The sequence below is a fragment of the Cryptosporidium bovis genome (assembly GCF_009768925.1).
Source record: "Cryptosporidium bovis isolate 45015 chromosome Unknown contig_27, whole genome shotgun sequence".
In the NCBI taxonomy this organism is placed as follows: Eukaryota; Apicomplexa; class Conoidasida; order Eucoccidiorida; family Cryptosporidiidae; genus Cryptosporidium; species Cryptosporidium bovis.
This window is the reverse complement of record NW_027125017.1, coordinates 73,409-99,106: the sequence shown is the minus strand read 5'-3', so window position 1 is coordinate 99,106 and position 25,698 is coordinate 73,409. Positions and strand designations below refer to the sequence as shown.

Below are 25,698 nucleotides of genomic sequence, written 5' to 3'. Positions count from 1 at the left end.
TACTACTTTCCTGATTATACTACTCAAATCGAAACGATCGCTATCAATTTAAACCTATCAATTGAAGTATAAATGACCAATATACTGGTTATTTCTTCGATTTATTATATATATGTATAAAATTAAAAGATACTAATAATTGCAACAATACCACTACGATAAATTAAACAAACCAATATTAAAATCATTGAGTATAAAATTATAATATCAACAATTATTGTCTAACTAAAATCACATCTTAAATTATAATTCCAATCATTGATATATTTATATTTCATTAAAGTGATAACAAATCAATAGAATTTGCTATACCATTGCATTCTGTGGATAATTCATTGCTTTTATTGTTTCCATTATTATTTATATTATTTATTTTAATATTATTTCTTTCATTACTTGATTTTGGAGTATTAAAATCTAATAATTGATCGCCGTTCCATGTTTTATTAGAAGATATAACTTCTACAGGAGCATTAGATGTTGGTTCAGAATATGAAACTAGCTCACCAATATTAAGCAACTCAGTTGAGTTCACCCCATTTGAAAATGAAAAGGTTTTATCCATTTTAGATGATTTAATATTATCATTACCAATTTCAAGTATGGTATTATCTCTAAAATTATCGTTATTTTTATTAACAATATCACTGTCACCTAATTGTTTTTTATTGTTGTAAGAATAACTAATAAATGATTCCGGTAGTTTTTGAAATACAGATGATATAAGTCCAATATTTTTTAGCAATTTATCCAAAATTGTTGAATCGATTTCGAAGCTCTTAGGCGAAACGTATCCTTTCTGAGATAGTACAATTTTTCTAGTTTCCTCAGGATTAGTTGACAATAATCTCCAATATATGAATGCTCTATCTCTAACATCAGGATTTTCAGCATGTGTTGTTGCTAGTCTAAATATATCAGTAACCAACTGTTGATTGTTAATTGGTGATTTCAAAAAACATTTTACTACTGTTGTTAATATTTGTAATTGAACTTGTGGAGATTCTTCTAAAAATATGTCAACAAAATATTGCAAATAATTGCTTAATGTATCGTTAATATCATTATTTTTCATATCTTTATCACTATTATCTTCAGAATTATAAACTTCTCCTATAATCCAAATAAAGGCAGATCTAGATTCTGGCTCAACAATACTTTCAGATATATCCCATAAAGAGGGAACTATTAAAGGACCTAAATCTGGTTGCGATCTTAATATATCTTTAAGTGAAATTATTCCTTCTTGAATAATATGATCTTGTTTAGATTCAGAAATAAGTTCCGTTAATATTTTAACACACATAGAAGATGATTCTTTTATTTTAATAGAAACAAGTGATATGATCCTAATTGCATTTCTCGAAAATTCAATGCTGGTATCCGTACAATATTCTTTAAGTTCTTTCAATAATGTTTCTGCAGTGTCTGTATTAACCAATCTATAAAGTAAGTTAAGCTTTTCTATTTTAATATATACTGGATCATTATATTTACAAAAAAATATCTTAATCTCAGATTCGAAAAATCTTGGATTACTCTGTATTATTAGTTGAACATTTCTTAATACAACGTACTGAATTTCTGGGGCAGTAGTAGTTAATAATGTAACTAAACATGGTCTCAGTTTCTTGATTATTCCTGATATTACGTTATTTCCTTCATTCAAACCTCTCATTGTATTTAATATTGCTCTTACTGCTGATAGTACGACAGCCGAATTTGCATGTGATAACCTTGATGTTAATCTTTCAATGATCATTTCGCTTTCTTTTTCGTTTTTAATATCCCATTCTGATATCGCGTTTAGTATATATACTTGTCCCCATTCAGAACATTCATTTAATGCCATCAAAATTTGCTGCTTCTCAACTTCACTAAACATTATTTTGTAAAATTTTCTTTCATCATTTGAATCACAATTTTCAATTGCATTTGAATTACTTTCTTCACTATCGTTACATAATGATGAACTAAGTATATCACCTTTATTCAAACTTATTTCATATATTTCCATTAAACTTGCAACTGCGTTTGACACTACCATTGCGTTTTGATCTTTTAACATATCTTTCAATAAGTAAAAAAAACCTTGCTCCTCCATTAATGCTGGTGATATATCGTACAATTTGGCAATACAAATTGCTGCTGTCTTTCTTACATATGGATCTTTATCGTGGCATAATCTTCTTAGTGGTTCTACCAAATACTCTGTTATTTGCTCCAATCTTATGTAACCCATTGTTCTAATAGCCAATGCTCTTATCAATGGGTTTGAATCCATTGAATCTTTGAAAAATGTGTTTACTGCTAAAATAGCTAGTTCTGGTTGAACTTTTGCGTAATTTATTATATACAAATATACCAACTTTTTGAGCTCTATACATCCTGTTTGCATACAATTAATTACGTCTGGAAATAATGGTGAAACGTCTTTACCAACTGTCATTGCAGCTATCACTTTCTTAACAGCATCCTTTTTCTTCTCTTTACTTGTTGAATGCAATTCATCTTTTAATTCTTGTAATTCCCCCCTTTTTGAACTTTGAAAGTATTTTCTGTCACTCATTTTTGAAAGAATATATAACAATTAATTTATTAAAATATGAGTATAAACCAAGTTTTAAATAATAAATTAATTATTATATATTTTCTTTAAATATCGTTATATTTGCGCTTATCAAATACAAATATAAATTAAAAATATTAATACAAGTATAAATATATATATTCTTTATGAATAATGAAATTTCTTTATTTTTAGAATTAATGTATTCCCACACTTTCTATTTTATAATTAGTTAAAATTAATAATCTTTGCTTTTATTTTTAGACTTCAGCTATATTTTCTTATTCCAACAAAATTGGAAGGGAAAACATACAAGACAAATAATAAAGTTGGCATATATGATACAATTTTTAAAATTTAAATGAAAAAAGATTTAATTAAATAAACTCGGTACCATTTTCATATTAAAAATAGTTCAATTAGAATAACATAGGCGGTATTTTTTTCGTTACATAAAATGAACAAATTCAACCATTCTTAAGGATAAATTTAAATCGATAATTTGTTTTTTTTGTATTCATCTTTTTCATATTATCTTTATTTTAAAATAGAACATTTTACCTTTCTTTGAATTTACCAGTTTTTTTATGGAAAAAAATTAATATTACAAATAACTTAAAAAATAAAAACAAGACAAAAAACAAAAAAAAAACTGATTTAAAGTTTACACATTGTGTAACATTCATATATATCAGTCAACTTTACAATTCATAATTATGCTTATTAAACTATAAAACAATTTTGATTATCTTCCTCTAAAATAAAGAATTCTCTTTCTAATTTTTTAATACAACGTCAGAATTCACCACTAATATATTCTTTACTTTCATATTTACAGTTAGAATTTCCGAAATACTCATTTTCATTAACCGTAATGTATTTTTGTTTAATCGAATAATTTAATGTCTTGACACTGTCATCAATAAATAAATCATTGTTTCTAATTTCGTATAAATCACTATCCTGTTCTTTTTCATATTCAAAATTATCTTCGTCGTAATAATTAATATAATCAAAATCATCGTCTTCTGTATTTGAATCATAAAAGGAGTTAATAGTGTATTTACCTTCAACTTGATCATTTTCTGAAGAGGAATAACTATCAGCATAATATAGATTTTTGTCATTTAACTCAATATTAACATTATTAATTTCTGGAATATCAATATTCCACCTATTATTATTAAAAATTGATAAGAGATAAGAAAAGTGTTGATACTGGATATTATTTGAAATTATAGACATTTCACTACAAAGGTTATCCCACAATAATATAAAATTTTTCATAAATTTAACTGTAATTTCAGTTAAGTTCTTCCACTCGTAATTATTCCATGGATAATCATCCAATATATTGATATTATTACTTGACAGTAAAGAGTAATTCCTTTCTTTGTAAGTATCATTTTTATCAGAAATATCATTCCATCTTGATATTTCACTGTAAACTGAATAAGTCCATTCGTTTGTTAATATAAATATTGTAGTTAAAGGATTTAAAATAGATGAAAGAAGAAATCCTGATTTTAAGACAAGATTTTGAATAAGCTCAGAATGTCTTAATAATATATTTTCAAAATCCCCTTCATTACCTATATTCTCAAAAAAAATACTGTAACTCTCATTAATTGCGAAATCTTGTAAAAATGAATAAAATTCACCTATTGTTATCTGAAGTACCCATCTACAATAGGATATATAGTTCCAAAAATTATTAACATAGTATTCCCTCAAAAATAAACAGTAGGTGTTTCTTCTATATCCATATCTAATATTGAACATTTCGGTCCAAAGCCTTTCTAACCCATTATATGTTTTAAAAAACAACCAGTAAAAATCAAATAAATTGTAATAATGCTCCATATTTTTTTTTGTAAATATCAATGGGAATGGCCAACTTAATTTCTCAACAAGTCTCAGTCTGAATATATGATTGTTAAAATGAATCCCAGAAATAAATTTATTTAAATGTTTATTTACCAAAATATTATAGTAATTATTACTGTTATTATCTTTGGAAAAAGATGAAGAAAAATCTAAATAACTTATGGAAGAATTGTTGCTTGAATAATAAAATTGAGAAACGACATCAACATTTCCCGTTGCACTTATATGGCACCATTTTGTAATAAGTAGTTTAAGCAATCTTTCATTTTGTTTTTTAATAGAACTGTGCCTAATTAAATAAAAGTAGCATGATGAAGATATTAATGGTAGACAAATATCTAAATTTATGTGTTTTATATTCAGTATTTGTGTTGGCTTGTGTAAAATTGAAATGGTATTAATACTAGTATATTTATAAGGTTCCAAATAAAATGATATATTTGATTGTTTAAATAAAATACGAATTCTATAAGAAAATAAATTACTCATACTATTATTATCTTCAATGTTTACTAATTTAATTATATTTGTTTTCAAAAGTGAGTAATTTTTGTCTGTATTTAATAGTGGCTTTAAATTGGTTGTATGCCAATATACTTTAATATTAAATTCAATGGAATTATCATTCTTAATATCGATGAACCACATAAATCTTATAAATTCTCGATTATTTTCTGTTTCCAAATAGTGTTTATTTGTATTATATCCATTTATTTTAAATGGAATTCCGTTTTCGCTTGCTGTAAGTAATAATGAAGATACTACATTGGGAGAGCTGATGCACTCAATAACATGATTAAAACCATCAATTATTCGAATTGGCCATTTAGTCCTACAATATGATACTATTCCAAGACCATCATTATTTATATCAGTTTCAAAGTCAATATCTTTATTTTTGTCGTTAATTACACTCTCATGATTATTGTAAATTGTGTCACAATCATTCTTATCATTCAATTTTAAAGTAAATAACTCGCTATTAATATCACAATTAAATGTAACTACAAGGTCCTCCTCATCTATTCCAAAATTGAAAAGATCAAAAGTATCTGAACAAAAATTAAGCTTAATTTCAAGAATGCCTTTCATAGTATTTTGATTTTTTGTTTTTCCAAGTTTATCATTGAAAACAATCAAGTCATTCCAAATTGATTTAACGTATTCAAATTGTTCAGAAATATTAACATTATTTTTTTCTGAATTTATTGAAAATTTGAATATATTATTATCAAATTGAGAAAACAAATCTCCATTACCCAATAGATACAATTCTCTTATTAATTTAAAGATTGAAGTGATATTATTATTGTTATTTTTCAATGTTTCAAACATTATTAATGACAAATACTTTCTATATTCATTAACTAATTCCTCTAGAGGAGTTTGAATATACGGGAAAGATGAATCAAACAATTGATTAAATTTCTCCAAGTAATATTCAAGTTTACTTTCAAATTTCTTATCTTTATATCCAAATCTCTTGATTATTCTTAACTATAGTGAAAAATTAATTTGATAGTTAAATTGTCAGTTTAAAACTCGGTATTTTATCTAACTTACTGTTTTTCCAGCACTGAATATAGTATATAAAAGTTTAGGAAGCAAGTATTTTTGAGTAAAAGATTCATATCTTGTATAAAAAAGACCTTCCCATTCGAATATAAAACAGTGAATAGACTCTTCTGAATCATGTAATTCAAGAATATTTTCATCTATATACGCTTCAAAACAGCTAGATTATTAAATTAATATATTATTGCAATTTTATTATATAATTTAAAGTATTATTTTAAATTATAAAAAACCTACCTATCAATTGGAATAAAACTATTATTTGAACTAATTTCAGGTTTATAAAATTTAGATGAATCAATTGCAACCGAGAACCTTCCTACTATAAATTCCTCGAAAGGATCTACTAGTCTTCCAATCATAATCCAGTTAATTATTTGATAACTTAATACCCTGTTACAAACTAATAATAAATTTCTATACACTGCCTCTTTTAATGGATCACCAGAGTTTATTCCAATGTAAAAATAATCCAAAATATAGCCGCATGGTACGCTAATATAAATATCGCAAATATTATCATTTTTTTCCATTAATATGAACATATTCGAAAATGAAAATCTACTAGTTGAGTCATTACGGACACTTAATGAAAGTGAATACCACTTATCAATAAACTCCATCATTACATTCAATACCCTCCCAGGCTTCGATGTGAATGCTAAAATATAAGTTAATGGTAAGCCTGGGTTCTCAAAAATTTCTCTCTCCAATTGACTTATTTTTTCAAGATACTTTATCATGTATTCCTGAAGACAATTTGAAATAGCATTTATATAAAATCCAACAGGATTTATCCTTAACAGTCTTTTTTTTATCTCCTTGACTGAAGTTAAATTTTTACTATCAAATTTATCTCCAATTGAAAATTCATCTCTAAAATAAATTAAACTTTGAACATTGTTTATAAATTCATTTATTGAATATACATTACTTGAAACCTGCAGTATTTGCGATACTAAACCTCTTTCAGTTAAAGAAAGATATTCTTCCAATTGTGATTTTAACTTTAGACGGTACTTATAGCTATATAAAGATATTGAATCACTCTTGAATAACTCAGGTTCAATTTCAATACTTTCTCCAACATATCCTGATAAAGATAATAAAATATCGTCCAACATTTTGTCTTTTCACTCTGAATTACCTACCACTAATATTTATACTACTATCTGTCCCCTTTAAGCTACATATATATTTAAAAATAATTTAAATATTGAAATTAATTATACTTATTCAGTAAATTATCTATACCAATACCATTTTAATTGATTTTTTTTACTCCTTTTTCCCCCTTAATACCAACAATTCTCAATAGTTGAGCACGAACACAAAAATAGAGTGCAAGTCAAAATAATTAAATAAATTACATCAATTCAATGGGTTATTATTAAAAATGTTAAAAAACCTATTATTTAAAGTTATTTCGATATTTTCTTTTTGTTTGCTTGCATTTTGCTATTGACAACAAAGCCCTCATGTAACTATACCAACTGAAGTATTGGCGGCAAATTTCAAAAAATAGTAAGTATCAAGATTAATAAATAAAAATAAGCAAATACAATGCAGTTAGAGGACAAATTTGTGCAAATCATAATAAATTAGTGCGTATAATGTTCTTTTATTCTACATTTAAATTTAACTTAAGTGACTACATACATAGTTGCACAATGTTTAATTTGTATTTAAAAAAAAATGTGCAATTGATTTTTTTTTCTTAGAAGCATGTTGGTTATAAGTCAAAACATTATGAATAAATGATGGAAGGCTAGATTACAGAAGGTAAGTTTTCCAAGTGCACCCAGTAATCTTTTATTCTACTAAAAGACCTGAGAGACATAGATAAAGCCTCAATTTTACCTCCAGTAATGCTTATATTTTCCATAATCTCATTTATTTTCTCACTCTCGGCTGAAGCCCCTTCCTCATGGTTATTTTTCTGTTTTTCAAAATCCAATTTCTTTCTTTCAAGAATTTCTATTGCATTTTCTGTTTTGAATATCACGTAATCAATTGTTTTTTTAAACTCATCCAATCTTTCTTGATTTGTAATTAAATTACAAATTTCAAATAACTTATTTAAGAATGAAACAACCTTTTTAAGTTTTTTTGTCTTTGCCTCGTGTTTAATTACATCGTATTTACCTTCTAGAACATTTGGTTCTATTATTTTTGTTTCCCCTGTCCCACTAATTTCAATGTCTTTAACATAGTTAATAATACCAGATTTATGTAATAGTGGATTCTCCAAAAATTCAATCTCAAACTTGACAACAAGCATACACTTATGTTTATTAAATAAAATTTCTTCAAATGAATGTTCTATTCTATCTTCCTTATATTTTTCAGTTAAAGCATTTAAATTAAGTTTATGTGATTCAATACTTTCAAGTGGGATAAATAACAGAGGTTCAATAATATCATACTCTGTTCCATCTATTGGAGTTAAAACGTGCCTATCAAATTCAGTGTGGAGCAAATAATCGTCTATAGTTGGTTGAGTTTGTTCTGCATTAACTATATCAAATCCCCCAAGGTTATCAAGGCTATCAAGGCTATCAATATTTTCCACTTTTAATAATGATATTCCTCCGATTATAATACTCCTCAAATTATAAAACCTAAAATTAATAATATATATTAATGCAAAAGTAGTAAATAGCTTCATTAATAATTTATAAAATATATCAAATAAATATCTATTTATTCAGAGAATAGCTTAAAAAATATGTTCTTATACTGCCAAAATTATATGTATAATCAAATTAGTTTCTTTCATATTTAAAATAAAACATCAGACTTATTTTTACATTTTCACGATTATAAATTTATCAATATATTGCCTATTTTTTAATATGTTTAAAATCGAAGAAAAAAGTCATAAATGATGGAATTAAATCGCTATTAATACTATACTCCCTAATAAAAATTGAGTTTCACTTTTTCTTGAATTTATATCTGAATTTATCAAGTATACCAAGTTGCAAATATAGTTAGAATTATCAAAATAGATGCGCGCCTTTATCATTATGTCACTGTGTTTTGATTATATTCTCACTGTAATAACTAAAAAATAATCAAAATATGTAAATGGCTGTTTATCTAAAGCGTACAAACACATTTACATACTATTTTCTAAATTTTATTGTTATTATGAGTAATACTATGTATTTTTGCAGGTATAATTTTGTTTCAAGTAGAATAATTAAATTTTAATATAAATGGATTGCGTCATGTAGCGCCAAAATACTTGTTTACATGTGGCTAGAAAATGTCAAAGAAGACGGTTTTAAAAGTTAAAACTAGTCATTAAAAAAATATATATATAAATATATGTATATAATAGTTAAAAAATATTACTTTGATGCACATATGAGAATGTAGTACTGACATTAAATCTTACTATGAAGTTTTAAAGCATATAATATAAAAATATATAATGGGATGTTGTTTATCAAAAGATGTGAATGTATTATTTAGAAAAAGGGTGAATATTTTGGATAAAAATGTCAAAATTTTTTCGAAAAAATTGCTTAAATGCGATTCATATATGAATCAAATATTAGTATATTCTGAGATGTTGGAGAAGAATATATTAATAGAAAAATACAACGAACCAAAATCATCGTGGGAGTTTCACATTCCACAAATAAAGGAGTTGCATGCAATATGGCTAATATCAATGTTAAGACAACTTCGTTCTGAATCAGATACAGTTTTTATTTTAACACAATTAATAGAAATAATGGAGTTACTGAATCCATATGATGGGAAAATAATACTCAGGAAGCATATGTATGAATCAGGAGCAACTGAAATACTTTGTAATACAGTCAAGTACCACAAAAAATCACCAGAGATACTTCTACTATGCATATTAATATTAATACACCTACTATTCAATGATGGTGTATCTGAAAATATTATATCAACTGTAAGTTTTTTTCGTTAAAAAAAATAGTTTTGAACTTTTTTAATAAAAAAATAGATAATACCTCAGGTATTAGAACTATTTACTAAAATTGAAAAGGAAAGCTGGAGTGAATCTGCTAGAAATTCAATTTTGTTAGCACTATTTAGGCTTATTTTTCTCTCTTCATCAGATTCTCAACTTGTATCAGAGGTAAGTTAATACTAAAGTAATAATATTCATAATGTGTGCTTAAACTATGTTAACTATAACGAAAAAAATGCAAAACACTTACTTCACAATTTATTAGATATGGGTCGATTCCAATATTGGAAAAAAGATTATGTATTTTTTATCCGAAAAAAATCTAAATGAAAATGTACAAGGTTGGGGATTTGCAGCTTTAAGATTTTTAGTAGGTTCAAATAGAAATGCTTGCATTGAATTTATGAACATGGGACTATTTAATTTAGCTATATCAAAGTTAGATAACTGTTTTGATAAATTTTTGGTTGAAAATATATTGGCATTATTTACTGCCATATTAATAACTTTGGATGAATTTACATTCAACGACCCAAACATTATTCGTAAAATATTGGAGATAATGAAATCAAATATACACATTAAACAAATTGTTAAATTTGGGTTTATTTTACTAATTTTATCATGTAAAAGAACTGAAATTTATTCACATGTAATATCAGCATATGATATAAATAGACTAGTTAGATCTGTTAATCAATATTATAAAAGGGAGCAAAGTGACCAGCAAGTAATAAAATTATCTAAACAACTATGTAAAATAATGAGTACTTCACATTCCAAGACAACCTCAATTGGATTAATTAATAATAAACTTGTATATTCAAATCAACGTGACCCAAGTAAGTACATTTTTCATCGACATTTGAATATTAATTGAGTTAAAAAAAGCATTAGATAAATATGGAATATTAAGAATGGAGTGCATAGGTAAAAATGATCCACTTCAAATAAAAATGTGGTTTTGATAAATCAATTTAGATACTATATAATATAGATGTTTATAATAAATTTAATTTATAGAATAAAGTAAAAAGAATAAAAATTAACAGGTGATAATAAGTTGAAGTAGAATAAAAAAATATTAATAAAAAGTGTAACTACTAATTCACTAATAACTTGAGCTAAAATAGTTATAGTGTAACGGGTTTTGTCAGTTGATAAAAAAAAATATTTAGTTTTAATTATTAAAATAATTAAATTTAATGAAATCATTTAAATGTGTGTATATACAGTAATTATAATATCTCTTTTTGTTTCAGGTCATACTTTTTAAGTGTATATTTAATTTTGACAAATAATGAAATTACTTTTATTAAAGTATAAATACTTTGGCGGGTCTTTTATAGTTATTCTTGTTGCAAAGTTTAAGTCAAAAAGGTCATGAAAAGGAGTAGTTCAAAAAAATAGTTATTAAGAAAACAATGAAAGTGAAATAAATGAACAAGATAATATATACTAATATTTATAATAAAAATGGTCGAAGAGGATAGTTTTCCCTCAAATTTAGTTCGGCATTATAAATTAGATAATTTACTGGAGGTTGTTTTAATATCTAGTTCAGATCTGGTAAATTCAGAATTAAGCCTGGGTATAGAAATAGGTTCGAATGATGAGATAAAAAACACTTTTGGATTTACCAAGTTATTGAGCTGTTTATCACAGTATTTAGAGGATGAGAATGGTAATAGTTACAAAGTTACTGACCAAATAGATGGAAGAGAAGAATGTAGGATGTATTACTGGTTACCAAAATCAACTGAGACAACTATTGAACTATCAGGCGTTTTCTCTTCAGACTGTTTGGATGTTTATTTGCCTTTAATTCGCGAAATAATCGACAGGAAAGTATATAAAAAAAATGAGGTTATCAACTGTATACAAGTACTAAAAAAGGAATATGAAAATGAATTAATGTTGGATCTAACCAGGAGAAGATTTATAATTGATTCAATACTTGAGCTTAATTTAGGTAGATCGATGGTTGTAGATGATAGCACAAATATTGATTTTTTACTTAAAAAAATTTATTATTTTAAAAGCAATTATTACAGTCCAAATATAATTAAAATAGTAATAAATTCGACACTATCATTGGATAATATGTCTAGATTTGTTGAAAATCATTTTTCAACACTTAAAATCTTGTATTCTAATACATTGAAATTAGAACCATTCGATTCTAGAAGTGGGTTAATAATGAAGAAAAACGTAGATCAATTAAAAAAAAAGTTAATACAGTATGTTAGAATGGATGATAATATATCATTCGTTTTTGTATTGAATTTTGGTAATGATCTACATTCCAAATATTCAAAAGAGAATCCGTTATTTGAATATCTAATTAAACATTTTTTTTGTGGTGATTTTAAGGGTACACTAAAGAGTGGAATATCTCCTTTGAAATTGGAATGCTATGTTGATTATTATTTAGAAGGTATTTCATTGGTTTGGTTAGATGTATTCTTAGATGGCAATAAAGTAGACTTGAATGAACTTTACGAGTTAGTATCAAATTCCATATTATTACTTTCAAATAATGGAGTAAATGAGAAATATTATAATTTTTTAATCAATAGTTGTATATCAAATTACATGAACTATGACTACAGTAATTTTAGCTTAGAGCTTTCGAAAAGAATAGATTCAATTTCAAAATATGGAGTATGGCATAAACTAAAGAGATACTGTACAGATACAGGTAACTCAATAGAATTGTTCAATAAGAGAATTAAAGAGTTAAATGGTGATAATTTAGTTATTTTTTCGAATTTTGGATCTTACTATAAAAGTATTTTTTCATTAAATGAAGTTAACGTTGATTATTACTATGCTGATAAATACTATTTTTGTTTAAATAAAGAAAAAATAGAAATAGAACCCTATTTCAAACTAAAATATGCTGTGTATGAATTAAAGGAAGATATTTTAGCTAAAATTGATTGTTCAGAAAAAAAAAGGATTTTGTGGGAGACTAAAGGATTGTTAGAACCATTTATAAATGAAATAACACCTAATAATTTTGATTTGATAGATTTTCCGCTAGAAAATAACAATATTTCAAAGCCATATTTAGAAATAAATAATTTGATATTGAGCACAAAAAAAAGTCTAAATTTTGGAACATTATATGAACAAAATCACAATACAAGAAACCATATATTTTCAACTGTTGGTAGTTTTTTTTCTTCGTTAATCACAAATTTATATGGGGTGATAACCCAAGATTATAACAACCCTTTACTAAACATTAGTAAAAATGTGAAAATTTGGTATAAGGCAAAAAATAACATGAGACAACCTTATTTCAAAGGAATATTATCTCTAAATTATTTTTCTGATTATTTTACTGACTCATACTCTCTCACAAATTTAATCACTGGACTTATAGTTATGACATGTTTTACAAATACATTGGATTTTTCATTATATAATGATGCAAAAATGAATATACATCCTATAATAAATACAGATTCATCACTTTTTAATTCAAATTCATTTGTGTTAAGTATAATGATGAATGGTTATTCTGGGAGCTTAGAGCCTACATTGAATGACATATCTTCTAAAATAACTTCAAAAAGGCTTCTTTCAGAAAAAAACTTCTTCAATGCTAAAAATGAATTATATGACATATTGCTTAATAAAAAATATTCATTCACTTCTTATTCTAAAGCAAATGAGCTTTCATCTAGAATTTATATTCCTAATTTTCCAACTAATGTAAGGGTATTTTCACAACTGGAAATGCTAAGTTATCAAAAATTCATGAACAATTTTAATAGTCTAAAACATAACTTCTGTCTCGAAGGTCTCTTTGTTGGAAATTTAGATAGAGGTGATCTTGAAAAATCTATTTTAAGTTTTATTAATCAATTAAATTTAACTACAACAAAAGAACTCTGTGATAGTTCCATTAACAAAACATTTTATGTAAAAGATTTAAGAAAATTCCACCAGAGAAAGTTTTTTTATCATTATATTAGACCTGCTCTTTTAATAAATAAAAAATTACCAAGTTTAAACTCTATTCAAATTGAAAAACTTTATATTATTATGAATGAGGAGTATAATAAGATAAGAGATAAGAATAGTATAAAAGAGGATTATATTAAGTTTTTTAGAATTACTTCAGATAAATTTGGACCTAACATAGCACTTTTGGATGTTATATTCTATAAAGATGCCGGATTTGGTTTTGTAATTGGTGACAAGTACGCAGCAGCTTTATATTTAAATGATGTAGTCTACAATTTACTATTTCTAAAAAAATTTTATTTATTTTCAAAACAGAGTTTGTCTATTAAAACATCAATAAATGATCTTAATAGTTATTATAAATGGAGAATACAACTTGAATCTAATGATTATTCTGCAAATGAGCTTGGAGTCTTGATTTCTAACTTTACAGACAATTACTATGATCTTCTTAAAAAAAACGAAAGTGAATTGAATAATTTATTTGAATATTCAAAAAATTTAACTGAAAATAAATTGTCATATTCACTATCCAATCATGACATTAATTCTGAATTTGATTCCCATATTTACAATTTAAAATATTCAAATTATACTTTAACTGAACTAAAAAACTTAGACAAACGTGAATTTTTGGATACAATTGATTTCCTATTAAAAAATAATTCTATATTTGTATTAATTCAAGTTCAGTCAAAAGAAATTGATGAGAATAACATTGTATTTCGTCATAATGGTGAAAACAAACATTCAGACCTGAATGACTCTAATTTGTCAAAAGAAGCCAAATATGGTCTAAATACAATTCCAAATGGCTATAAGCATATTAAACATTTAGATGAATTGGTTCATGACGACAGGATTCCAATATTTCCCTCGGAGAAAATTAACTAGTTCTTATTTTATATTTTGATTTTTTAGAACTATAATTTTTTATTATTAATTTCATTTCATTCTGCTTTTCCAATGATTTATTTTTATTAATACAATAGTAAGCAAATCAATTTTTTTTCTTTCTCAAAACGCTACCTAAGTTTTTGACAACTGTAATATTATTATTAACAATACATTTAATAACATAAATACTATAAGTATACACACCAAAATGAATAGTTAAAAGTAAATAGTGCTATCTGTAACTTAACTATTATTAGTTTGAATGTGAAATGAACCATTTGGAACAATATTCTGCGAGCCATAAATGATTTATTGGTGATAAAATTTTAATATAAGTCTTATTTGTTTGAACAACATCGTTAAATATAACCCATTTAGGTTTATTTTTAAGTTGTGAAATACTACTTGAAGGGTGTGCACTAACTATTTGCCTCGAAATCTCAGTAATATACTGTTTATTATTATGGTCTAATTTGGCTGAATTTTGCCAAAAACTCTTTGTTAAACACATTAATAATGGATTCCATTTATCATCTTTTGAAGTTTCGTCAATAATTGCTTTTGATTTTGAAATATTATCACTTAGACTATTAGATGTATTTATATCTTTATTAACATTGTGTATGGTGTCAAGATTATTCTTTAATATACAGCTATCAATTGTTTTAATATTAAAAATATTGTATGTTAGTTGTACTAATTGATTTCTTATTGATTTAGCACGCAACATATTTATATTTGATATTCCAACTTCCGTACAAAATTTATATTTTTCAGTAATTCCCAAGGAATTCCATTTATTATAAATTTCAATGAGTCCAACATGATCTCCATATTTTATCATATTAGATTTGATATAAGTCCTGTATGAGGATGAAAGTGAGGACTGTGAATTGTTATTATTATTAATAGCATTATTTCTCAGTCTTTTTCTGTTTCTTTCAACTTCTATAGAACAATCAAAATAGCATTCAGCAGATAACATAGATACTAATGTAATAACTTCTGAAGTGCAAGAAAATTCAATACTGCAGCAAATGAGTTTACCTAAAATGGGAGTTACAGGAAGCATTGTAAGTTTAACCCCAAGTTCTGTGATATTTCCTTTTATATCTAATGCCTCAAGTCTATAAAGAAATTTTAAGGTTGCAATAATAGATTCCCTGTTTGGATAACTCATAAATGGGAAGTTCATTATTTTTTTTACAGAAGCTTCCTTTAGTGAACTATCAGTTTCAAATTCTTTATTATAATCCATTTTATTATTGAAACGTGAATAGTTGTCTAATATATATATAAGCTCCAGTAAGGTCTCTGAAAGACTTGTCCTTAATATTTCTGGAGTTTGTGATACCAAAAGCTCATTATAATTTTGTTTAGTATAAATTCTATAAACCTCTCCAGGTTTAAGCCTTCCTGCTCTTCCTGCTCTTTGTATTGAAGACGCTTTTGAAATTTTATTTAGAATGAGAGCATCAATACTAGCATCGCTTTTAAAATACTTTAGCTTTTCTAAGCCTGAATCTACAACATAAACAATGTTTGGAAGTGTAACAGATGTTTCTGAAATGTTTGTCGATAAAATAACCTTTCTATAATTACCAGGAAGCTTCTCAAAGACCTTTGTTTGCTCTTCAGTAGGCATACTAGCATAGAGACACTGTATATGAATTTTAATTCTATTAATATTATCTATTTTTGTTTTATTAATGTAAAAAGAAAGTTCACCCTCTTTTTCATAAAATTTGTCAATTTCTTTTTTTAAATTGTTAAGTTTTTCATATAACTGTAGTATATCATCCTGACCTGGTAAAAAAACTAAAATATCGCCTTCTGGTTTTGAAAAATGAATTGTCAAAATTGTAGATACTACTGCTTCTAAATAATCCACTTCAGGTTCCTTTAAATAATTTATTTTCACAGGAAATTGTCTTCCAGGAACCTTGTAAATACCAATTTTAAGTTGATTATTAAGTTTTTTACCATTATATTCATCTTTTAAATTACTTTTGAAAAAATTAACAAAATCATTGTACTGGAAGGTTGCCGACATAATTATTATCTTAAACTTGTCCTCTATTCTTTCTTTTTTATTTAATTCCATTTTTAATAGTCCGAGTAAGAAATCCGTTCTAACTGATCTCTCATGAGCCTCATCTATCACTATAATAGAATAACTTTCAAAAAGGTTCTTTTTTGTAGTTACACATTCTCTAATTAACATGCCATCTGTTAAATACTTTATTCTTGTATTTTTCGAAATTAGCGTTTTAAATCTTACGGAGTATCCAACTATATCACCAACACTACTCTTTAAAAGGTTTGAAGCATACTCTGCTAAAGAAATTGCAGCTATTCTTCTGGGTTGTGTTATTGCTATTACTCTATTTCTGTGTTTAAATAATTCATTTCTTCTATTTGCTAAACTTTCCTCGTATAAAAAAATGGGCAATAGGGTTGACTTACCACTTCCTGTTTCACCAATAATAATTGAAACATCATTGTCACTAATCAATGATAATATCTCATTTTTATATTTACTTATTGGTAGTGTGTCACTTTCTGACATTTTGTATTCTTTAAATTCATTCCAATCCCTTTCAGAGTTATTAAGGCATACTAATAATGGCGCTACATATTTTAAACTTCAGCGCCTGATGTTATTACAACCTTTCGGCACTTCCCACTACAAGTACATGAACATTAGGTTAAGTATTTAAATGTATAAATATGTGGCAAATAGTACCAATAATAAGTCTAGCAGGTGATTTTCATACTATATATGTGTTTTTAGCTCTGTTTTCATCAAAATAATTGTTTTCTAATCTTTAAAATGTAGAGTCGTGTCAAAAACTCGTTTAAAAGTTAAAGATAGAATAACTTAATAATTCAATCAAGTATAATTTTAATAGTTTCGCGTATTAAATTAAAAGCAACGTTGACATTTTTTCAATTTTTATTATTGTCTATTAGAAATCCAAAACAATACCGCATAAACTGGTCAAAAAATAACTTTTTAATGCAATTGCTAAACAAAACAAGAAAAATGATTTAAATATATAAGTTTCAACAATGAACACTTAATTCTTGTTTTTATATCATTGTTATAATAATAATTTCGAAACAAGAGTACTGTGGACACTTTTTTCTTATTTTTTTAAGTAGACAAATTGCAAAGTGGTATTAGTACACAAACTGTTCTAACTGTATTTTCCCCACTTAATTCATATATGCATTATAAAAAATATGAGTAATACAAAGATTAGCAATATTTTAATACCACCTTCTCCAAATTGGTATTCTACAAATTCTCTATTTGTAGAAAATTCAGGGAAGATTTATGCCTATACAACAAAAAATAGTATAATAATAGGTGATATTTCTGATAACAAGATAATAGGATCAGTTTATTGTGGAATTAAAAGTAAACCTATTAGTTTGGTAATGCTTCAATTTTCATCTGATCAAGTGCAAATCTCATGTAATTGTAGATTTAAATCGCTATTAATGTTAAGTACACATATTGATGATAAACTCAGAATTTGGGAATTAAGAATCACTAATGATTGTAATGATTCAGTATTAAGCTGCTCTTCTGAATTAATATTAGATACAATTAAAATAAAAAGCGGAACAAACATTATTATAAATAGTAACACAAGTAACGAAATAGTAACAGGTGATATTCACGGTGAAATAAATATATTAGAGATAATAAGTCTTAGAAACAAACAAAGTAAGTTGAATGATGATATTTATGAAAAAATTAAATATGAACAAAAAAGATTTAAATTCTTTACGGATGAAATCACGGCTTTGTGTATTACAAATAATGGTGATAATAACCTCTTTGTTGGATATAGGAGTGGTAGAATTATTATTTTTAACAAAAGTAATGGAAAATTATTAAACGTTTTTGAACATAATTTGCTTGTTGATAAACCCATTTTAAGTTTAGTTGAGTACAAATATAATATTTGGATAGGAACAAGTTTAAACGATTATATATTTGCATACAATTCTAATAAAAAAGAAATAAGTACAAAAAAGTTGGTAAATAATTCGTACATAGATAATATGTGGACTATTCTATTAATATTAGGAGATAAACTATATGTTTCCTGTAATAATAACGAAATTTTAGAATTGGATCCAGATAATGTGGAAAAAACAGATATTATTGACAATGATCAAGTAATTAGAAAATTATTCATTTCAAAAAGTAAAACTGAACACTACAGAACAGATAACCAAGGTTATTCAATTTCAAATACGAATTGCCATATGATTTTCTGTCTCAAAAGTGTAAAAACAAGCAATGGTTCTCTTTTTCTGATGGGAACAACTAAAAGCAACATAGTTTTTTTTGTAAATATCGAAATATTCAAATTTGAATGGATGAATAACACGTTGGGTGGTTGGGTTGATAATATAATATCACCTTATGGATATTCACACATAATATATATTCAAACTGGAGATGGTAAATTAATAGGGATGGACTTATTAAATGAAAATAAGAGAGAAAGGAATCAATTGTATGATGATCTAGGATATTTAGGAAAAGGTGAAAGAATAATCAAACTATCAATTAATTACTTATATTCTCAATATATTTGTTACCTAACTAATTTGGGAAATTTAGGCATGTTGTTTATAAACCCAAATAATATAGCTCATTATACAAATTTGAAACTTAAATCAAAATTTAATAAAACAACAAATATCGAAAATTATTATTTGGATTGGTTTGAATTTGAAAACGATGTACATGAAGATAAATTAATACATTCATGTGATTCTGAATATTTTGATAACGATGATTTTTATGAGATAGACGGAATAGATAATAACAAAAAGATATACAACAAACTGTTAAATGAAAAATATCGTCATGTAATAATTTTATTTGATAAAATGAATGGAAATTTGAGTTACATTATATTGTTTGAGAAAAAAAATGACAAGAGAAATATTTTCGAAACTATTTTTGGTGAAATAGATATTAACGTCCACAGTTTAAGTGAGAAAAAAATTGATAAGTATGATGTTGAACTAAAAGACAGTGACAATAATAATGATAAATTCAGCATAAATAGTTCAGATATAATTAAATTAGATTTTAAATACTTGTATTTTAATGAATGTCATGTAGTTAAGGAAAAAAATACACTATATTTTTCAAGTGTGAAAATGCCTATGAATACAGAAATAAATGCAACTAAAGATAATGTAAACATAAATAACAAACGATTAATTGAAGATGGGGTTAACCTATTTATATACAAGATAAATTTTGAATTGCGTTCTCTAAATAACAATACTAGTAATTATAAAACCTATTCTTGTAATGGAGTACTTGAAAATAACATTCAGTTGGTGCAAAGAAATTTTGAATTTTTTAAAGTTGGAGATTATATACTGGGGAAAGAGGATAAGGTAATAAGTGGAACTATAGTTTTAGATAATAGACATAAGAGTGATGTTTATAATGAAATATACATACTATTAACTAGAAATGGGAATTTGATTTTATTTTTAAATAGTACAGATACTAATAAGCTAGACAAGGATAACAATGGCAATACTTTAAAGCTTGAAAATATATTTAAAGAAAAAAATAAGATAATTAAATACGATTATTTAAGTATGGATTTAATTATGAACAGTGAAAGAGAGAATTATGGAAATAGAAATGTTGAGTTTATGATTGCAGTGTTAAATGATATGAATAAAACCAGTATATTTAAAATAACATGTTGTTTTGAAAAGAATATACTTTTAGGTGAAAATATAATAATAAGATCAAATTTATGTCACGTAGAAAGCTTGATAAACAAGTATAACTTCAAATCAAATTTAATTTGGTTTAGAGATACGAGAGACTTTAACATTGAGTATGGAAATAATTTTAGACTAATAATAGGAGGCCAGGAGCAAATATTACAAATGGTTAATATATCAAATGAATTAAATGAAAAAAAAAAAAACTTAGTAATAAATAGAAATTCGTTATTATTCCTAACTAATAAAAATATTTACCAGCAAAATAATAAGGACTGCATTGAGTCACTATATATTATGATTTTATTTAAAATGATTATTTATTTAGATGGTAATGAAAAAATTGTTAATTATGATACTATATATAATTATTTAAGTAGTAATGGCATGTTAAAATATATATTTGATTTTATTCTGTTTTTGAATTACAACGAGTCATCTATAGACCTAATTGATTTTCATATTTACTGCTATTCAAAATTCAATCATATGGAAGGTAACTTTAAATATAAAATAATTGAGAATATAAGTGAATTTAAGAAAAACGATAATATAGCTATAAATGATTATATAATCGAATATATTGCAATGCTCAACTGTGACTTTTCAAGTAACTTGTATATTATTGAGAACTATTTAAATAAAAATAAGAATGTGATCGAGGATAATAATAAAAATGCATTATTTGATTCAATAACAGGTGTGAATAATAATAACAATATTAATAGTGGTAATAATAATAATGAGTATATACTTTTTGAGTGGATAAGATATCTAATAAATTTAAGAAGCAAAGATAATACATTATCTAGCAATGAGAATGTTGAAAAACATTGCATTATTAAATCATACATTTTAAAATTACTAACAGATTTGGAAAGAAAACTAATTGATTATAGGGATACGTTGAATAAAAATACAACTTTAATAAGTAAAAATGAAAATATACTACATGAGTATTGTATATTGAATTTGTTTCAAGGTAGAATCCACAAATCTATAGAAATGTATTGTAATTATAATTTGTATCAAAATGCATTTTTAATTTCGAATTATTTCTTTGGAAACAACAGTGATATTACGTTAAACATAATGAGAAGATGGTTAAATCATTTTGTCTCAAACGAATTACATTTTCAATCCTATAAATGCTATATAGCTATTAACGAGTATGTGAAACTATATAAAGATTTATATAAAAAAATAACAAAATTGATATCAATTAAAGGTTCCTACGAAAATATACATCAACTCTTTTCTCTATTTAAAATCGTTGGTTATCTTAATATAATTATTAATTTAAACAAAAAGGATAATAATAAGATTACTACTGATAATGATAATTCAGGTATAAACATAAATACATTTTCAATTAATTTGTTGGATTGTTATTTTATGTTTTATATTAACTACTATTTTGAAACTGAAATTGAGAATATAATTAAGAATGAGATTAAAGATGGTGGTATGAATGAATGTAATTACGATTATGACAAAGATAAATGTAACATTAAGGAATTCATTTCAATTAGTTTAAGTAGAAACAATGAATGCGAAGAAATGTTTTCGAAGTTGAGATTCAAATGTGATGAAATAAGTAAATATATAAGCAAAAATTTGCTGTTATATGAATTGATGTTTAAAATTTTTAGTTTTTTGATTTATAGTAAATGGAAACATAAAGGTTTAATTTGCGTTGTTAATTTGATGAAGAAAATGAAAGTTAATATAGACAATAAGGATGATATACTATTATATATTAAAAAGTATAATTATTTACCATTTGAAGATCAGTTATTAAATTTTACACAATTAAAACTATTAAAAGAATTCATTTTATTTATATTAAACATAAATTATGATAAATATGAAATAAATTGGATGTTTAATCTAGAAAAAATAATCATTCTATCATATAAAGAACTATTTTCAAACGATGAAGAATTGAATAACAATAAAGTCATGTACATATTAATAAAGTATCTAAGTATATTATTTTTACAAAATGATGGTTTAAATGAACTAATAAATGAAGATAGTTCAACAAAAAATTACAAAATTACCAACAAAATGGAAAAGAGGTATCAAATTATAAGATATGATTTAGAAGTTATCTGCAAACTATTATTTCTGAGAAGAGGTGAGTATCTTGATCACGAGTTTAAAAATACAATTTTGTTCCTATATGAATTACTATCAACAAAGGATAATCTTAAGAATTGTAAAGATAATAACAGAATTGAAATAATAAAAAAATCATTTGGTTATAAATTACTAGATGAAAAAAATAAATTAATCTGGCTATACAATGCAATATGTGAGGCATCAAGTAATAAAAATAACATTAAAGACGAAATATTATTAAAAATTAACAATTTATTGGCACACTTGAAAAAGAATATATATATTACTGAATAATAAAATTACCATCTACACATTTTAAATAAATATTTTTTTCACCAAATATATGTTTAATGATTGTTCCATTATCAACATAATTTAAACAATTTTTTATTATTGATTTAGATATATCTTGATTTTCTGACTCAAAATTACTTAAAAATATTCTTTCAAAGGTAAAATTATTTGATTCTCTAATATATTTTGGTATTTTAATGTTGCTATTAATATTTTGAAGTGAACACATCCCATTAATACCATTTTTAATATTCGGAAATATTACAGAAAGGAATTTTATTTGTTTCTCTGTACTAGAATTGATTCTATTAAAATTAGTTACAATGTTCCACTCGTTAAAATTTATATCTTTCACTTTTCCAATTAAGTAAATTAATGTGTAAGAGTTTCCAAAACTATTAATTCTAGCATCAATATTGTTATTATTGACCAAATATGGACATGCAATTAGAAGCTTTAGTTGAAGTAAAACATTTATTTCATTGAAATTAGAATAATTACTTAACATTTTTTCGTCCAATAATAAACGATCTATGTAATACAGTTCAAACCATCTTAAGATATCTTCTTTAAATAACTTAATAATGTTTTTACTTAAGTTATGATCATTGACATTATTTTGAATGCTTATATTCGGTCTACCATTAATACCTCTTTTAATATTTAATGTACACTCGTGTTGGCTTTCTTCGTTATACTTTTGGTCGTACAATACAAGACCAGATAGACAATTTGGCCTTTTTACAGCTAAAACTATATTATTAAATTCACTATTAACTTGAGTAAGAATATCACTTTTAATTCTGTTATAAAAATTTAATTCTTTGTTAGAACAAAATGTTTCAACATCTTTTTCAGATATAAATTTAAATTCAAGCTCTGCTTTGGATTGAATTGTGACTACATCTCGATTCGTGTTATTATCATTATTATTGTCACTATTAATATAACGACTGTGAGGCTTAAATCCTATTTTATTAGGATATTCATTTTGTGTAACTAAATAGGAACTTTTAACGAGTTTTGACTCAATATTGTTTAATTTGGATTTACAATTCTTGCAATTATTTGTATGGTATAAGATACCTAAAAGAACTCGAACTATTTTTTTGTACTGAACAAAAAGCGTGATAACCTCTTTTGGGGTGTTATTATCAGTGCCATATTTAAAAATGATTTCAATGACATTAGAACACGATGAAAGTGCAAGATTAATTTTTTCAATAATGTCTGTTGATATTTCATTTACGAATAAATCGACTTTATTAATATGTTTTAATACATTATTTTCATGTTTTATTCCATTTAAACCCATTTCATCATTCGTTGTTTTATAATTGTTTTTTTGTTTGTTAGTAAAAATTTCATTCATATTACCAATCTTTGGGAAATATAAAATATATGACATATAATACCCTATTTTACTTAATAGCTTCATTAATAATATATTGAATACATGAAGTTCAACACTTATGTTTCTGTGATATTTTCTAAGTCTTGTTGGGTCCTTTTTTGCTTGGTTTTCAATAAAATTTGTATAAATATTAAGTGATTCCTGATCAATTTCTAGTGTTTTAAGTTGTTTAAGTATATCTATCCATTTGTTTATAAATGAACGCTTACTGTCACTACTTATTTTATATGTATTATAATCACTAGATAAATCATTCTGATTTTTTCTCATTATATTTATATATTTTGGATACCTTTCAAACCATTGAATTGATAATCTACATATTGAATCTGAATCAGATATAAAGTTTCGAAGTAGCTCTTCACCAGAAATATTTACTGTATTGTTTCTAATGTGAACAATATTATCATGTAATTCATTGTTTTCCAAAGATATATTATCAATACTAAATTCTATATTATTTCTACTGAGTAATAGTTTGATATCATCTATATTAATTTTTTTTGGAGTAGGTAATCCCTCAAGTTTATACGTTTTAATTTTTGTTCTCTTTTTTTTATTATTTGTACCTTTATCGTAGAAACAATTTATCTCACCTAAATCATTATTTGATATAGATTCAATGCTAATTGACTTATTTATATCACCTCTCTTGTCAACTATATTAGGAATCTGTTTTACATCATAATTATAATTTGTAATATTGTCTTTTGTGATATTGTTAACAACTTTTAAAACGTTACTATCGAGTATCTCTGCAATTGTTTTAATTGTGTAATTTCCATCCCCCATATAGACATTATTGTCCCATAGTGCTAAAGACAAATTATCACGATCTAAAGTATTTTTTCCTTCTATTTCACATGACAAAGCGTAGTCAACAGCTGTGATAACTAAAAAAAGTAACCCAATGATTTTTTTGTTAATAGTTAACTTCATTCCCACTTTAAATAAGTGTAACATAAAGTTCTTAAACTGGGTGTCCTGTTTGTTCGGATAGTCAACTACCAAATATGTGCCAGACTCAAGTTTTTGAATAATTCATCATAAATTATAGATTTGACTGATATACATTAGTTTACTTTGTTTCATCATAGCGCCAGTACTACATACTAAATGCAAATTGCGGGCGGGTAACTAAAAGCTGTATTTGGCGGAAGATATATTAATTAATAAGAAAAAGTCATTTAATTGTAAATAAATTTATAATATAATTTATTG

General features: G+C 25.0%; 8 protein-coding genes across 8 annotated transcripts; 3 read left to right on the top strand and 5 right to left on the bottom strand.

The window, feature by feature from the left end:
* Positions 1 to 277: 277 nt before the first annotated feature.
* On the bottom strand, positions 278 to 2,569 carry FG379_001912 (beta adaptin; the record flags this gene model as incomplete). Its single annotated transcript, XM_067327515.1, has 1 exon — positions 278 to 2,569. The coding sequence occupies one exon, from the start codon at positions 2,567 to 2,569 to the stop codon at positions 278 to 280; it is 2,292 nt and encodes a 763-aa protein (XP_067184244.1).
* Positions 2,570 to 3,364: 795 nt separating this feature from the next.
* Positions 3,365 to 7,155, bottom strand: FG379_001911 (uncharacterized protein; the record flags this gene model as incomplete). The annotated part of the gene is made up of 3 exons (XM_067327514.1): positions 3,365 to 5,953; positions 6,020 to 6,191; positions 6,269 to 7,155. 3 exons carry the CDS (start codon positions 7,153 to 7,155, stop codon positions 3,365 to 3,367), a joined length of 3,648 nt encoding a protein of 1,215 aa, XP_067184243.1.
* A 644-nt stretch (positions 7,156 to 7,799) lies between these two features.
* On the bottom strand, positions 7,800 to 8,699 carry FG379_001910 (uncharacterized protein; the record flags this gene model as incomplete). The annotated part of the gene is made up of 1 exon (XM_067327513.1): positions 7,800 to 8,699. The coding sequence occupies one exon, from the start codon at positions 8,697 to 8,699 to the stop codon at positions 7,800 to 7,802; it is 900 nt and encodes a 299-aa protein (XP_067184242.1).
* Positions 8,700 to 9,470: 771 nt separating this feature from the next.
* FG379_001909 (uncharacterized protein) lies at positions 9,471 to 10,954 on the top strand (the record flags this gene model as incomplete). Its single annotated transcript, XM_067327512.1, has 4 exons — positions 9,471 to 9,965; positions 10,020 to 10,154; positions 10,252 to 10,828; positions 10,878 to 10,954. 4 exons carry the CDS (start codon positions 9,471 to 9,473, stop codon positions 10,952 to 10,954), a joined length of 1,284 nt encoding a protein of 427 aa, XP_067184241.1.
* Positions 10,955 to 11,462: 508 nt separating this feature from the next.
* FG379_001908 (uncharacterized protein) lies at positions 11,463 to 14,858 on the top strand (the record flags this gene model as incomplete). Its single annotated transcript, XM_067327511.1, has 1 exon — positions 11,463 to 14,858. One exon carries the CDS (start codon positions 11,463 to 11,465, stop codon positions 14,856 to 14,858), a length of 3,396 nt encoding a protein of 1,131 aa, XP_067184240.1.
* A 256-nt stretch (positions 14,859 to 15,114) lies between these two features.
* On the bottom strand, positions 15,115 to 17,430 carry FG379_001907 (ATP-dependent helicase; the record flags this gene model as incomplete). The annotated part of the gene is made up of 1 exon (XM_067327510.1): positions 15,115 to 17,430. One exon carries the CDS (start codon positions 17,428 to 17,430, stop codon positions 15,115 to 15,117), a length of 2,316 nt encoding a protein of 771 aa, XP_067184239.1.
* Positions 17,431 to 18,107: 677 nt separating this feature from the next.
* FG379_001906 (uncharacterized protein) lies at positions 18,108 to 22,978 on the top strand (the record flags this gene model as incomplete). Its single annotated transcript, XM_067327509.1, has 2 exons — positions 18,108 to 22,908; positions 22,968 to 22,978. The coding sequence occupies 2 exons, from the start codon at positions 18,108 to 18,110 to the stop codon at positions 22,976 to 22,978; spliced, it is 4,812 nt and encodes a 1,603-aa protein (XP_067184238.1).
* Positions 22,979 to 23,052: 74 nt separating this feature from the next.
* FG379_001905 (uncharacterized protein) lies at positions 23,053 to 25,416 on the bottom strand (the record flags this gene model as incomplete). Its single annotated transcript, XM_067327508.1, has 1 exon — positions 23,053 to 25,416. The coding sequence occupies one exon, from the start codon at positions 25,414 to 25,416 to the stop codon at positions 23,053 to 23,055; it is 2,364 nt and encodes a 787-aa protein (XP_067184237.1).
* Positions 25,417 to 25,698: the final 282 nt, after the last annotated feature.